The sequence below is a fragment of the Salvelinus sp. IW2-2015 genome, unplaced genomic scaffold, assembly GCF_002910315.2.
Source record: "Salvelinus sp. IW2-2015 unplaced genomic scaffold, ASM291031v2 Un_scaffold3441, whole genome shotgun sequence".
Lineage (NCBI taxonomy): Eukaryota > Metazoa > Chordata > Actinopteri > Salmoniformes > Salmonidae > Salvelinus > Salvelinus sp. IW2-2015.
Window position 1 is genome coordinate 59,709 of NW_019944721.1, and position 13,062 is coordinate 72,770.

Genomic DNA, 13,062 nt, shown 5'->3' on the forward strand with positions numbered 1-13,062 from the left:
ACACAGAATTACATATACACAGAACGGATCATACATTGATTACAAATGATGTCATAAAGAAAACGTCCCTGGTGGACGTAGCCGACATGAAGGCTGGTTACACAAAGAAAAGGGGGTTGGGTTTGAGTGAAAGAGCGGGAAGACTGAGGAACAAAGGGAGAAGCTATGTTATCGTAAATACAGTATCTATGCATTCTAAATTACCGCCCATTTCAAAAAGGAGAATGCAGTAAATATTTACTCTGAGCTGCGCTTCGGTAGATTGGAGGCCGGGTTGTCCAGCATGGATCTCTGGTCCTCTGAAGACTGTCTAGTGGTGAACTGGAGCGTGGTAGAATGGACACTCTGTCCGTCCTCTCCTAGCCCACGTTTAGCGACTGCTGCTAACTCAACGGCTAGGAGGTATCACTTCTGGAGTGAATAAGAGTTCAAAGTTCATACCAAGTTACCATACTTTAAACTCATGCTATATTCTGGCTGGTATAGTCGAAATTCATCCTTCCCGGGGTGTAGGTCGTCACTTTCACATTGAAATTCGATGCAAATTTCGTTAGGTTGTCTAAGGTTGGCTTAGTTCTGTAGGTGGTCTTTGTCCTTTCAACGTGGGGACCTCAAGTCCACACGTCTTTGGAACAGCTTATTATCTGAGCCCTTTTAAACGTAGGACTGTCCTCGGAACGTCCTCAGAACAGAAAGTTACATTTTCATCAAGGGCTTTATATAGGAGGGGAGAGAAGGGCGTGTTTCATAGTTTATAACCAATGTCTCTTCACATGGGCGGGGCCACTGAGTGAGCAGAGCTTTAACCTTATGGAACCCCAATTCTCTCATTTGGAAGCTAAAATTACATTTAATCTTTTCACAAATAGTTTCATATTTAAATGATGTCCAAATTGCACAACAATTTCATGTGAATCTGATAACTATAATGTGTAGACTTTCCAAGATACAGTTTATGTCATCCTATCATTAGTAATAATGTCCCAGACGCAAACTGATCTGAAATCATATTCTTTAAGTACCAACGCATATTTTCAACTGGTTGGATTACCGAAATATGGTTCCTTTCCCTTTTGACCTTTTGATGTTCCCAGAATCTCTATGTTAACAAAGGCTTTTCAAGAGTCCTTCCGTAGAGTCAAGAGAGAGGAAAGGGAGAAAGGTATTTATGGGGGGGTCATAAACCTCACCCACATGCCAACGTCATGACAACAGTATGTAGAAGAACAATATCAATACCCATATCAGTGATACTGGTGATAGATGAGGTAGTTATATGTATACAATCAAGGGTAAAGTGGCTGAGCAGCAGGATACATTTGTTTTATAGTAGCAGCAACGTATGGTGTGTGTTGATGGGGAGATCATCTGACTAGAGGCACTGCAGATAGTGCTGATGACTGGGAACTCTCCCACAGTGATAAACTGGTCCGTCTGAACCACACATGAACAAGGGAATCTATATTCAGAGCCTGTTTCTGTCCTTTCCTTGACTTTGGTGCAGGGCATGTGATGTCCATAGCTTCTTCGTAGCAAAACTCCCTGATCTTCTCAAAAAGATAGGTTGTCAAGCTGTGTCCAGTCCAGGTGGTGCTTGTACAGGCAGACCATCTATGGAGGAAGGATGTCAGAGTTGTGCAGCAGCTGAAACCTGGTCCTGACTGAGTCCGAAAGCTCCTTGGCGACAACAACACCAGGCTTCAGAGCATCGAAGCTGTAAAACAGGAATAACTAAACCAATTGAGAAGACATTACAACCTTGCATAAAATGAATTCACCTCCAAGTTTAGATAAGAAGAATAACCTCATACAATGCAATGAAATGATATTCACCTGAAGTGCTGGTTCTGCTTGATCTGTGGCAGTGGCCTGAAGATCGGAGTCAGGTGTTGTTGCCAGCCATAACTTTCCACCAGCACCGTACCATCCTCCAGCCAACCAGCTGTGGGATGTTGACCCCTGTCACTGTGCTGTTCTTCACAAACAACAGCAATCTCAGACAAAGTGGTCACTCTGGTCTTTCTGAAGTGCTACTTGATGAGGGCGAAGGGTTAGGAAGAATACCTATCAGCTATTTTAACAGTCTGTAATGTCTACTTGGTAAATGTTTAGATGTCTAACTAACGTCTTTCAATGTCAACTGAAAGTCGATGTCTGTAATGTTTTTAGTTATGTGTGTGTGGACCCATGTGTTGGAGTCAGCTAATGGGGATCAACCAGGTAGACTAGCTGTTGTTATGGAGTCAGGGGATCCAACCAGGTAGACTAGCTGTTGTTATGGAGTCAGGGGATCCAACCAGGTAGACTAGCTGTTGTTATGGAGTCAGGGGATCCAACCAGGTAGACTAGCTGTTGTTATGGAGTCAGGGGATCCAACCAGGTAGACTAGCTGTTGTTATGGAGTCAGGGGATCCAACCAGGTAGACTAGCTGTTGTTATGGAGTCAGAGGGGATCCAACCAGGTAGACTAGCTGTTGTTATGGAGTCAGGGGACCAACCAGGTAGACTAGCTTTGTTATGGAGTCAGGGGATCCAACCAGGTAGACTAGCTGTTGTTATGGAGTCAGGGGATCCAACCAGTGAGCTAGCTGTTGTTATGGGGTCAGGGGATCCAACCAGGTAGAGACTAGCTGTTGTTATGGAGTCAGGGGATCCAACCAGGTAGACTAGCTTGTTATGGAGTCAGGGATCCAACCAGGTAGACTAGCTGTTTGTTATGGAGTCAGGGGATCCAACCAGGTAGACTAGCTGTTGTTATGGAGTCAGGGATCCAACCAGGTAGACGCTGTTGTTATGGAGTCAGGGGATCCAACCAGGTAGACTAGTGTTGTTATGGAGTCAGGGGATCCAACCAGGTAGACTAGCTGTTGTTATGGAGTCAGGGGATCCAACCAGGTAGACCAGCTGTTGTTATGGAGTCAGGGGATCCAACCAGGTAGATAGCTGTTGTTATGGAGTCAGGGATCCAACCAGGTAGACTAGTGTTGTTATGGAGTCAGGGGATCCAACCAGGTGACGAGCTGTTGTTATGGAGTCAGGGGATCCAACCAGGTTAGGATAGCTTTGTTATGGAGTCAGGGGATCCAACCAGGTAGACTAGCTGTTGTTATGGAGTCAGGGAATCCAACCAGGTAGACTAGCTGTTGTTATGGAGTCAGGGGATCCAACCAGGTAGACTAGCTGTTGTTATGGAGTCAGGGAATCCAACCAGGTAGACGAGCTGTTGTTATGGAGTCAGGGGATCCAACCAGGTAGACTAGCTGTTGTTATGAGTCAGGGAATCCAACCAGGTAGACGAGCTGTTGTTATGGAGTCAGGTAGTGGGGATCCAAGTCAAATCAAATGAAAAACATATTGGACTGTGTATGTTGGAATACAATATGAAGTCACTGATTGTACTTTTTGACCACAGATAGAAAAGGTGTTGTCATTGTTAATGGTTCTTCAACAATGTTCAGAAATATTGACTGTTCTGTTATTTCATATTGTAGCTGGGTGAGCTGTGACCTACATCTAATATGAGTCTCTCTGGGGAGAGAGAGGAGGAGACCACTGCCTCTAAAATGAGTTTCTCTGGGGAGAGAGAGGAGGGGACCACTGCCTCTAAAATGAGTCTCTCTGGGGAGAGAGAAGAGACAACTGCCTCTAAAATGAGTCTCTCTGGGGAGAGAGAGGAGGGGCCCACTGCCTCTAAAATGAGTCTCTCTGGGGAGAGAGAAGAGACAACTGCCTCTAAAATGAGTCTCTCTGGGGAGAGAGAGGAGGAGCCCACTGCCTCTAAAATGAGTCTCTCTGGGGAGAGAGAAGAGACAACTGCCTCTAAAATGAGTCTCTCTGGGGAGAGAGAGGAGACCACCTCCTCTAAAATGACTCAAGACACCAGTTCTAAGAGGTAAGAGATTAATTATAAAACATGCATTGCCCTTAAAAAAATTTAACTAATGAAAAGTGTTCCCAAATTACACATACATTTTAGGTCTATATCATTATTTTAAAAGGCCAACAATGGATTTACCAGTTGCAGACTGTAGGTTTATAAAGCAACATCAGGATTTCTAGAAGTTCCACTATACAGTTGTTAAAATGAAGTAGATGAGGTATTCATGTGATATTGATGAGGTGATCTGTCTCCCTGTTTTGTTCAGTGTCCAGAAGCCCAGAGCAGAGTCACCTACAACCATCCTGCTATCAATGAAGAGTGATCAGCCACCTGCTTTCAGCCAGGAACCATTACCAGATGACAATAAGGAAGTGGAGACTTTGGACAGTGAGGATGCATTAAAGATCACACACAACCTTCTGGACAGAAGAAGTAAGACTGTGTTTCATACAATATTACAAAGAACTGTACAAAAGCCCTTATAAAACACACACACAAACAACTCTCATTGTTTTCCTACAGGTCAAACTCTGCTGACAGTCCAACAAGACATTAAGGCTAAACTGAAACACAAGTATCAACACATATCTGAAGGAATTGGACACCATGGAAACCAAAGTCTGTTAAMGGAYATYTACACAGAGCTCTACATCACAGAGGGTGGAAGTGGAGGGCTCAATAATGAACATGAGGTTAGACAGATAGAGATGGCATCCAAGAAACAAACCACACAAGAGACATCAATCAAATGCAACGACATCTTCAAGCCTTTACCTGGACAAGACAAACCTATCAGAACTGTGCTGACAAAAGGAATCGCTGGCATTGGAAAAACAGTCTCTGTGCAGAAGGTCATCCTTGACTRGGCAGAGGGAAAAGCAAATCAGGACGTTCATTTCATGTTTCCTCTTCCTTTCCGTGATCTGAACCTGAAAAAGGACCAATACAGTCTGATGCAACTTCTTTCCCACTTCTTCTCAGAGCTGAAAGAGATTGACAGCATTGAAGATGGTGAAACCAGATGTGAAGATGGTGATGGTGATGGTGAAACCACCGTTTTCATTTTTGATGGTCTGGATGAGTGTCGACTTCCTCTAGACTTCACAAACAATAAGAAATGCTGTGATGTCACGAAGCCAACCTCAGTGGACATGCTGCTGACAAACCTCATCGAGGGGAATCTGCTTCCCTCTGCTCTCCTCTGGATAACCTCAAGGCCTGCAGCAGCCAATCAGATCCCTCCTGAGTGTGTTGACCAGGTGACAGAGGTACGAGGGTTCAATGATCCACAGAAGGAGGAGTATTTCAGGAAGAAAATCACAGATCAAAATATGGCCAATGAAATCATCAAAAACATGAAGACATCAAGGAGCCTCCACATCATGTGCCACATGCCAGTCTTCTGTTGGATATCAGCCACTGTCCTTGAGATGATACTGAAAGAGGCAGAGAATGATGAAGTCCCCAAAACTATGACCCAGATGTACTCACACTTCATGCTCATCCAAATCATTGTGAAGAACAAGAAGTACAACAAAGCCACAGAGACAAACCCAAAGGAACTGTCTCAGTCAGACAAAGAGATGATCCTGAAACTGGCAAAGCTGGCTTTCCAACAGCTGCAGAAGGGCAACCTGATCTTCTATGAAGAGGACCTGAGAGAGTGTGGCCTTGATGTCACAGAGGCATCAGAGTACTCAGCATTGTGTACAGAGATCTTTAAAGAAGAATCTGGACTGTACCAAGAGAAGGTCTACAGCTTTCTGCATCTGAGTATTCAGGAGTTTCTAGCAGCAGTGCATGCTTTAGAATCATGTCTGGGCAAGAAGGAACATGTTTTCCCCCCCAAAGCAGTCACTAGTGATGATGAGGATGAAGATAAGAAAAATTATGATGATGAGGAGGAGGAGTCAATCCAGTTGTCTGACTTACACAAGAGAGCAGTGGAGCAGGCCTTGAAAAGTAAGAATGGACACCTGGACCTGTTCCTCCGCTTCCTTCTGGGTCTCTCACTGGTGTCCAATCAGAATCTGTTACGAGGCCTTCTGACACAGACAAGAAGTACAAGCGAGACCAATTGGGGAACAGTCGAGAGAACAATCAGGTACCTTTCAGACAAGATCAAAAGGGAATCCTCACCAGAAAGGATCATCAACTTGTTCCACTGTCTGAATGAACTTGGTGCCAACTCTCTAGTTGAAAACATGCAGACTTCCCTGCGATCAGGAACTCTTTCAGAAACAGAGCTAAAACCTGACCAATGTTCAGCCCTGGCCTACCTGTTTCTGATGTCAGAGGAGGTGCTGGAGGAGTTTGACCTGAAGACATACAACACATCAGAGGAAGGTTATCAGAGGTTGCTGCCGGTAGTTAGAACCTGCAAGAGAGCACGGTAAGTTCTGTTATTGAGTTGATGTTTACAGTATCATTATAATGAAGGATTTGTATATCTAACAGATTATCTCCTCTCTCCAGACTGGATCACTGTGAACTCACATATAAATCCTGTGAGACTCTGGCCTCAGCTCTGCAGACACCAAACTCCCCCCTGAGAGAACTGGACCTCAGCTACAATAACCTGGGAGACAGAGGAGTGGAGCTGCTCTGTGTTGGACTAACCAGTCCATGCCGCAACATACAGACACTAGTGTGAGTTAACTTTCTTCAGTATGACTTATTATGTGGATGTTTTAAACATGTGTTAATCATGTGCTCTTCTGCCCTCTAGTCTAGGTCAGTGTGGTCTGACAGAGGGTTGCTGTTCACATCTGGCCTCAGTCCTGAGTTCACCCAACTCACAACTGAAACAACTGGAGCTAAGAGACAATGACCTGCAGGACTCAGGAGTTACACTGCTGTCTGCTGGACTGGAGGATCCGGACTGTAAACTACACACACTGGGGTAAGTACAGCTGTTTCAGTCAGGTCTGTACTGAGCTTAGTAAAACAAAAACTCTCAAAATCTGATGTTTCATCACAATATTTGTGTCATGGACAAATGTACGGGTGTCCTACAAGATGATTGACACCAGTACATCAACCTAGACAGCTGTTGTGTCTCTCTGTAGGCTGTCTGGCTGTCTGGTCACAGAGGAGGGCTGTGCTGCTCTGTCTTCAGCTCTGAGGTCAAACCCCTCCCACCTGAAAGAGCTGGACCTGAGCTACAATCACCCAGGAGACTCTGCAGGGGGACTGCTTTCAGCTGCTCTGGTGGATCCCACATATAAACYGATGAAGCTGAAGTAAGTCAGAATAGATGTCCTAATAGTGTGAGCAGCGGTTGTGTCATATGTAGTGTAGTAGGGTCAGTAACATGAGGACATGAGTAGGTAGATTAAGGGGAAGTTAACTCAGCAGGCTGAGCACTCCAACACAGCATACATCATCACCACATGAATACTCTTCTTCTGCATCTCTGATATCCTGTTGAATTGTACTCCATTCTGATTGCAGTAGGTAGGATAGAATACTGTATGTCTCTAGTAATGAATTGTACTCCGTTCTGTATGCAGTAGTAGGATAGAATACCTGTATGTCTCTAGTAATGAATTGTATTCCGTTCTGTATGCAGTAGGTAGGATAGAATACCTGAATTCTCTAGTACATGGAATTGTACTCCGTTCTGTATGCAGTAGGTAGGATAGAATACCTGTATGTCTCTAGTAATGAATTGTACTCCGTTCTGTATGCAGTAGGTATGATAGAATACCTGTATGTCTCTAGTAATGAATTGTACTGCGTTTTGTATGCAGTAGGTATGATTGAATACCTGTATGCCTCTAGTAATGAACTTGGATAGTGCACCAGAACACAACAATATGGTTTAAATGTTGACTGCTTTATTAGGTCTTTGTCAGTCAATAACCTGTTTCTCCTACAGTGTGGATCATGGTGGAGAGTGCAGGCTGAAATCAGGGCTGAGGAAATGTAAGTCTCTTTAATCCTAATTAACTGCATATTCAGAACTATAGTAACATAGTTACTAATCAATACTTGTTCTGTACCTACAAACAAAACAACATTTTATATGAAGATGAGGTTTGATTAAACTCTCCTTTTGTCTACAGATGCCTATCATCTCACCCTGGACCCAAATACAGCACACCCAAACCTGATACTGTCTGAGGGGAACAGGAAGGTGACATTGGTGAAAGAGAAGCAGCATTATGAAGACCATCCAGACAGATTTGACTGTCATCCCCAAGTTCTCAGCAGAGAAGGCTTATCTGGATGTCGTTATTACTGGGAGGTGGAGAGGCGTGGTACCGGGGCTTTCATTGGTGTGGTGTACAAAGGAATGAATAGGAAGGGACGGGAGGATGACAGTAAGATTGGAGCCAATAGGAAGTCCTGGTGTTTTTACTGCTCTGACAGTCGTTATCTATTTTTCCATGCTGGAGTCAGAAGATCCATCTCTCTTCGTGATTGGAGGAGATACATCTTTGCTTCTGTTTCTAACAGAGTTGGAGTATATCTGGACTGGCCAGCTGGTACTTTGTCCTTCTATAGTGTGTCTTCTACTACGCAGACACACCTCTACACAGAACACACCACATTCACTGAACCCCTTTATCCTGTGTTTGGGGTTTACTCCATCTCCTCTTCAGTGACTCTGTGTCAGATAGATGACCATCACATTCAGAGGTGAGTCATAGCAATGTTTTATCATTTGTTTCCTCTGGAATCATTCGTATAATTACATTAGTAGTGGTGTGTTTTAATGTGTTCTGGTGGACCTACAGACAGTTAGATTAGTAGTAGTGGTGTGTTTTAATGTGTTCTGTTGGACCTACAGACAGTTTTAGATTAGTAGTAGTGGTGTGTTTTAATGTGTTCTGGTGGACCTACAGACAATTAGATTAGTAGTGTGGTTGTGTTTTAATGTGTTTCTGGTGGACCTACAGACAGTTAGATTAGTAGTAGTGGTGTGTTTTAATGTGTTCTGTTGGACCTACAGACAGTTAGATTAGTAGTAGTGGTGTGTTTTAATGTGTTCTGGTGGACCTACAGACAGTTGATTAGTAGTAGTGGTGTGTTTTATGTGTTCTGTTGGACCTACAGACAGTTAGATTAGTAGTAGTGGTGTGTTTTAATGTGTTCTGGTGGACCTACAGACAGTTAGATTAGTAGTAGTGGTGTTTTTAATGTGTTCTGGTGGACCTACAGACAGTTAGATTAGTAGTAGTGGTGTGTTTTAATGTGTTCTGTGGCCTACAGACAGTTAGATTAGTAGTAGTGTGGTGTTTTAATGTGTTCTGTTGGACCTACAGACAGTTAGATTAGTAGTAGTGGTGTGTTTTAATGTGTTCTGTTGGACCTACAGACAGTTAGATTAGTAGTAGTGGTGTGTTTTAATGTGTTCTGTTGGACCTACAGACAGTTAGATTAGTAGTAGTGGTGTGTTTATATGTGTTCTGTTGGACCTACAGACAGTTAGATTAGTAGTAGTGGTGTGTTTTAATGTGTTCTGTTGGACCTACAGACAGTTAGACTGTGCCTAGTTAAATGTCACCATCAGTATTGACTTTATGGAAGGTGACATAGTGGGTTATGTCACATTTAGGTAATGTGCCCTACATAGGGAGCTGTCTGTCAACCTTAAACACCCTTTGTATTGCCTATGACGACTGTATGTATGTTATATCAAGCCTTAATAAGTTGTATTTAGTTTAGTTTATCACAGTCTATCCTACTGTTTTACCACACCAAGGACCATGGTGGAGAGTGTTGGATTAAGCCTGGACCTGAGGACACCAGAGACCATGGTGGAGAGTGTTGGATCAAGCCTGGACCTGAGGACACCAGAGACCATGGTGGAGAGAGTTGGATCAAACCTGGACCTGAGAACACCAGAGACCATGGTGGAGAGTGTTGGATACAAGCCTGGACCTGAGGACACCAGAGACCATGGTGGAGAGAGTTGGATCAACCTGGACCTGAGAACACCAGAGACCATGGTGGAGAGTGTTGTATCAAGCCTGGACCTGAGATGTGAGTGTTATTTGATTTAATTGTTTTTAAATCAAAATAGTTTTAAAGCGTTCATTATAGTTGATTCCCAGGCAAGGAAACACAATCACGATCTATTTGGTCAAAACAAACTTAATAAAGGGTGAGTCAGCGATATGACGTAGAAGCACAAAGTAAACCAGCATGTGGGTCAATTTCTACAACAACTAAGAGTGTTGGAGCACAAGGCTAAACTTCTCTGCTGTTTTGGTCCCGTGGCTAACAGGTCTGTAAGGAGAGTGAAGAGAACCTTGCACATGAGCAGATACTGTGTGTGACTGTGAGAGAGGAAGTCAGGCATCTTGCTCATCACAATATCTGTGGTGCTGCTCGTACAACATAATTTAGCTGACTCTACCTTTAAGCTCTCATCCTAGATCTACCAGAAATCAGCACCAACATCTACAAAAAAATGGATTAGAACGATGTTGTTTCCTGCTTCACAAACATTAATTAATATAACACTAATGTCAGATTATGGTATGCTAATGAATGTACATTCTTGAGACTGTTGCTCACTTATATTCATTTTTATTAGAGGTCTATTTAATAATTATTAGTTAGTTATTAAATGAGATTGTCCATTTTAAATAACTACTTTTGACTTCAGGTTCCTCAGAGCTGTAAGACTTGTGATCATGTTGAGGTAAGTCATATGTCAATTCTTACTTTTACATACCTGCCAGGAGTCAGCGCACAGTCTCAAAGCCAGGTGTGCTGACCAACATTCATACTGGATATAGACAGTCCTGTGTTTTCTGCTTTAGTAAATATAAACACAGTCTCAAAGCCAGGTGTGTACTGACCAACCTTCATACTGGGATATAGACAGTCCTGTGGTTCTGCTTTAGTAATATAAACACAGTCTCAAAGCCAGGTGTGTACTGACCAACCATTCATACTGGGATATAGACAGTCCTGTGTTCTGCTTGTAGGCATGCAGGATTTTAGCTGTTGTCATATTTTGTCATTAGACAGTTTAATTGATAAATCACCAGCATTCCATGTAACATTGAATAAATACATTAGATTAGTTACTTTGGTTAATGGGCCAGTTTACCAGACACAGATTAAGTCTAGTCCTGGACCTTAAAGAACTTTCTATTGAAACTTCCATTGAGCATGCTTTTAGTCCAGCACTAGACTCAATCTGTGTCCAGGAAACAGGCCCCATATGTATTACTGACATGCTTGTCCTTGTTCAGGACTCCACACACTGGCTTCAGATTGAACCCTTGACTTCCACTGTCCAGGGAGTGACAATGTTCAGGTAAAATAACTACTTTTAACATTTCATTCCACTTGCTAGTGTATTTCCCCATTACCTTTGGGAATAGTCTTCTAATCCAACCTCTCCATTTAACCATTGACCCTCTCTACCATATCTTGTTGTTGCCCTCAGGCACAGGACACCCAAAGGGAGTTATGAGTGCACAGTGTCTGGGCTCCGCTGGCTGTGTGAGAGAGATGTCATTCTGAAGTATCACTTCAGGAACTGGGAACTCTACAGTCAACTTCTGAAAGACATGCAGTACACACAAGGTGGTCCATTGCTGGACATCACTATGGAGTTAGGTGAACTGGAGGAAGCTCATCTGCCACACTTTGTCTGTTTAGGTAAAACCATATAGAAATAGTATTCAGAAAGACATTTCCATGTAACTGAGTTTCACTTCCTGAATTAATGAATTAACTATTCTGGGAGTTTGAGTTTACTGTGATCTGGTACTGCATATTCTTTGCCTTTTAGTTGGATGAATAATACAATATTTGTCTTTCTGTCTCCTTTTTATTGTGTTGTTCAGGGCCCAACCCTTCCCTGAGGAATGAGATGAAGATTCTTCATGTAGAGGAACATGGAGAGTCTTTAGAGGAAGTGCATGAGGTCACCAGATTCCATGCTAAGATTCTCCATCCCAAGTTCTCAGCTATCTCTGTTATACTGAGCTATATCTTTTCTTGGAACGTCCACTGTGACGTGGTCCTCTATTTGGCAGTAAAAAGGTCAACAGTAATTTCACGGCTGTACCTGCTCCTCAGAAACTCCAGTCAGAAAGAGGTGAGGCACTATCATTGAAGTGACAACAGTATGTTGAAACTTACTAAAGGAAAGCTGATAGTTTGTTGAAAATCTCTAGATTACAAAGACAACATGCAGCTCTGTGAGAAATCTATTTCTGTAGTAATTCATTAATACAATAGAAACTATGAACAACATTGGTTTCTCAGTGAGCTGCAAGTTGTGTGAATTATGAGACTACATTGTTCTGACTGACTACTACATTGCTCATTTTGTAGGCTGTTCAGGAACGGGAGAAAAATCAGGTGTCCAAAGGATATTCAGAATTGGTCCTGTCAAGTCCAAACGGGTCCTTAAAGCTGAACAGTTGGTTTGCACTCAAGAATCCCCTCTCCAAGTCCATCAATCCAGAGGTGCAGTTTTATCAGGCTGAGGACATGAATCTGTCATATTGTATATGAATAACTGGAATATCATTCTATTTCACTATTTCTCTCTCTGTCTGTTGTCTCAATCGTTGCACCRTATGGCSTCCTACAGAAGATTCAGCTGTTACCTGCAGACACCACACCAAGCTGTTGTAAGATGATCATGAGAAACACAGGGGTTGACATTGAGATGGAGTTAATCGGGGATGATGAGAGGACAGTATGGAGAGAGATGGTACCAATAGGTAGGAGCATATGTCAATCATAACTGTGTTTTTTTCTGACAGATGCTATTTAGAGTGATAAAACCTATTTCTGTTTCTTTCAGATGAATACATCACTGAAACCCATTCAACTAGTAAGTAAACATGAGAGATACAAACCAATGACTTGAGGGCCAGTCAACATGGTTTACTGTAGGACCTGGACTAGTCCTGATTTCAATACACAGACCTGTCCTCACAAAACCCAGACATCTCCTCCAGGACTTGATGTAGATTAGCCTGGTTCTCGAATGACCAATGACTCTCCTCACGGACTGATGTAGATTAGCCTGGTTCTGAATGCAATGACACTCCCCCAGGACTTGATGTAGATTAGCCTGTTCTGAATGACCCAATGACATCCCTCCAGGACTTGATGTAGATTAGCCTGGTTCTGAATGACCCAAGACATCTCCTCCAGGACCTGATGTAGATTAGCCTGGTTCTGAATCGCCCAATCTG

The 13,062-nt window shown here is 43.0% G+C and overlaps 2 protein-coding genes and 1 long non-coding RNA gene across 3 annotated transcripts in view; 2 read left to right on the plus strand and 1 right to left on the minus strand.

Moving 5' to 3' along the window:
• The window catches only part of LOC112075861 (protein NLRC3-like), a 29,786-nt gene extending 18,627 nt beyond the window's left edge, over positions 1–11,159 (plus strand). The window contains exons 2-12 of the mRNA XM_024142788.2: positions 3,492–3,892; positions 4,146–4,312; positions 4,403–6,272; positions 6,356–6,529; positions 6,609–6,782; positions 6,949–7,122; positions 7,761–7,807; positions 7,948–8,524; positions 9,638–9,875; positions 10,500–10,535; positions 11,095–11,159. Of these exons, the coding sequence (XP_023998556.2) occupies positions 3,519–3,892; positions 4,146–4,312; positions 4,403–6,272; positions 6,356–6,529; positions 6,609–6,782; positions 6,949–7,122; positions 7,761–7,807; positions 7,948–8,524; positions 9,638–9,773 (3,693 nt within the window). The 5' untranslated portion in view covers positions 3,492–3,518 and the 3' untranslated portion in view covers positions 9,774–9,875; positions 10,500–10,535; positions 11,095–11,159. The remainder of the gene's footprint in view (positions 1–3,491; positions 3,893–4,145; positions 4,313–4,402; positions 6,273–6,355; positions 6,530–6,608; positions 6,783–6,948; positions 7,123–7,760; positions 7,808–7,947; positions 8,525–9,637; positions 9,876–10,499; positions 10,536–11,094) is intronic.
• On the minus strand, positions 8,541–9,692 carry LOC139025866 (uncharacterized). The gene is made up of 3 exons (XR_011477530.1): positions 8,936–9,692; positions 8,779–8,884; positions 8,541–8,669 (listed from the first exon to the last, which is right to left on the minus strand). It is a non-coding gene; the product is annotated as an uncharacterized lncRNA (long non-coding RNA).
• Positions 10,712–12,777, plus strand: LOC112075865 (NACHT, LRR and PYD domains-containing protein 1 homolog). The gene is made up of 6 exons (XM_024142791.2): positions 10,712–11,159; positions 11,292–11,506; positions 11,695–11,948; positions 12,188–12,322; positions 12,450–12,582; positions 12,666–12,777. Exons 1-6 carry the CDS (start codon positions 10,936–10,938, stop codon positions 12,701–12,703), a joined length of 999 nt encoding a protein of 332 aa, XP_023998559.1. The 5' UTR covers positions 10,712–10,935; the 3' UTR covers positions 12,704–12,777.
• The last annotated feature ends 285 nt before the right edge of the window (positions 12,778–13,062 follow it).

Excerpts from the sequence above, each read along its gene's own strand:
- LOC112075865 (XM_024142791.2), top strand. The coding sequence starts at position 10,936 with ATGGGCCAGTTTACCAGACACAGATTAAGTCTAGTCCTGGACCTTAAA. Across the intron at positions 11,160-11,291 it reads CAGGGAGTGACAATGTTCAG|GCACAGGACACCCAAAGGGA; the intron begins GTAAAATAACTA and ends TGTTGCCCTCAG. Across the intron at positions 12,583-12,665 it reads GAGAGAGATGGTACCAATAG|ATGAATACATCACTGAAACC; the intron begins GTAGGAGCATAT and ends TGTTTCTTTCAG.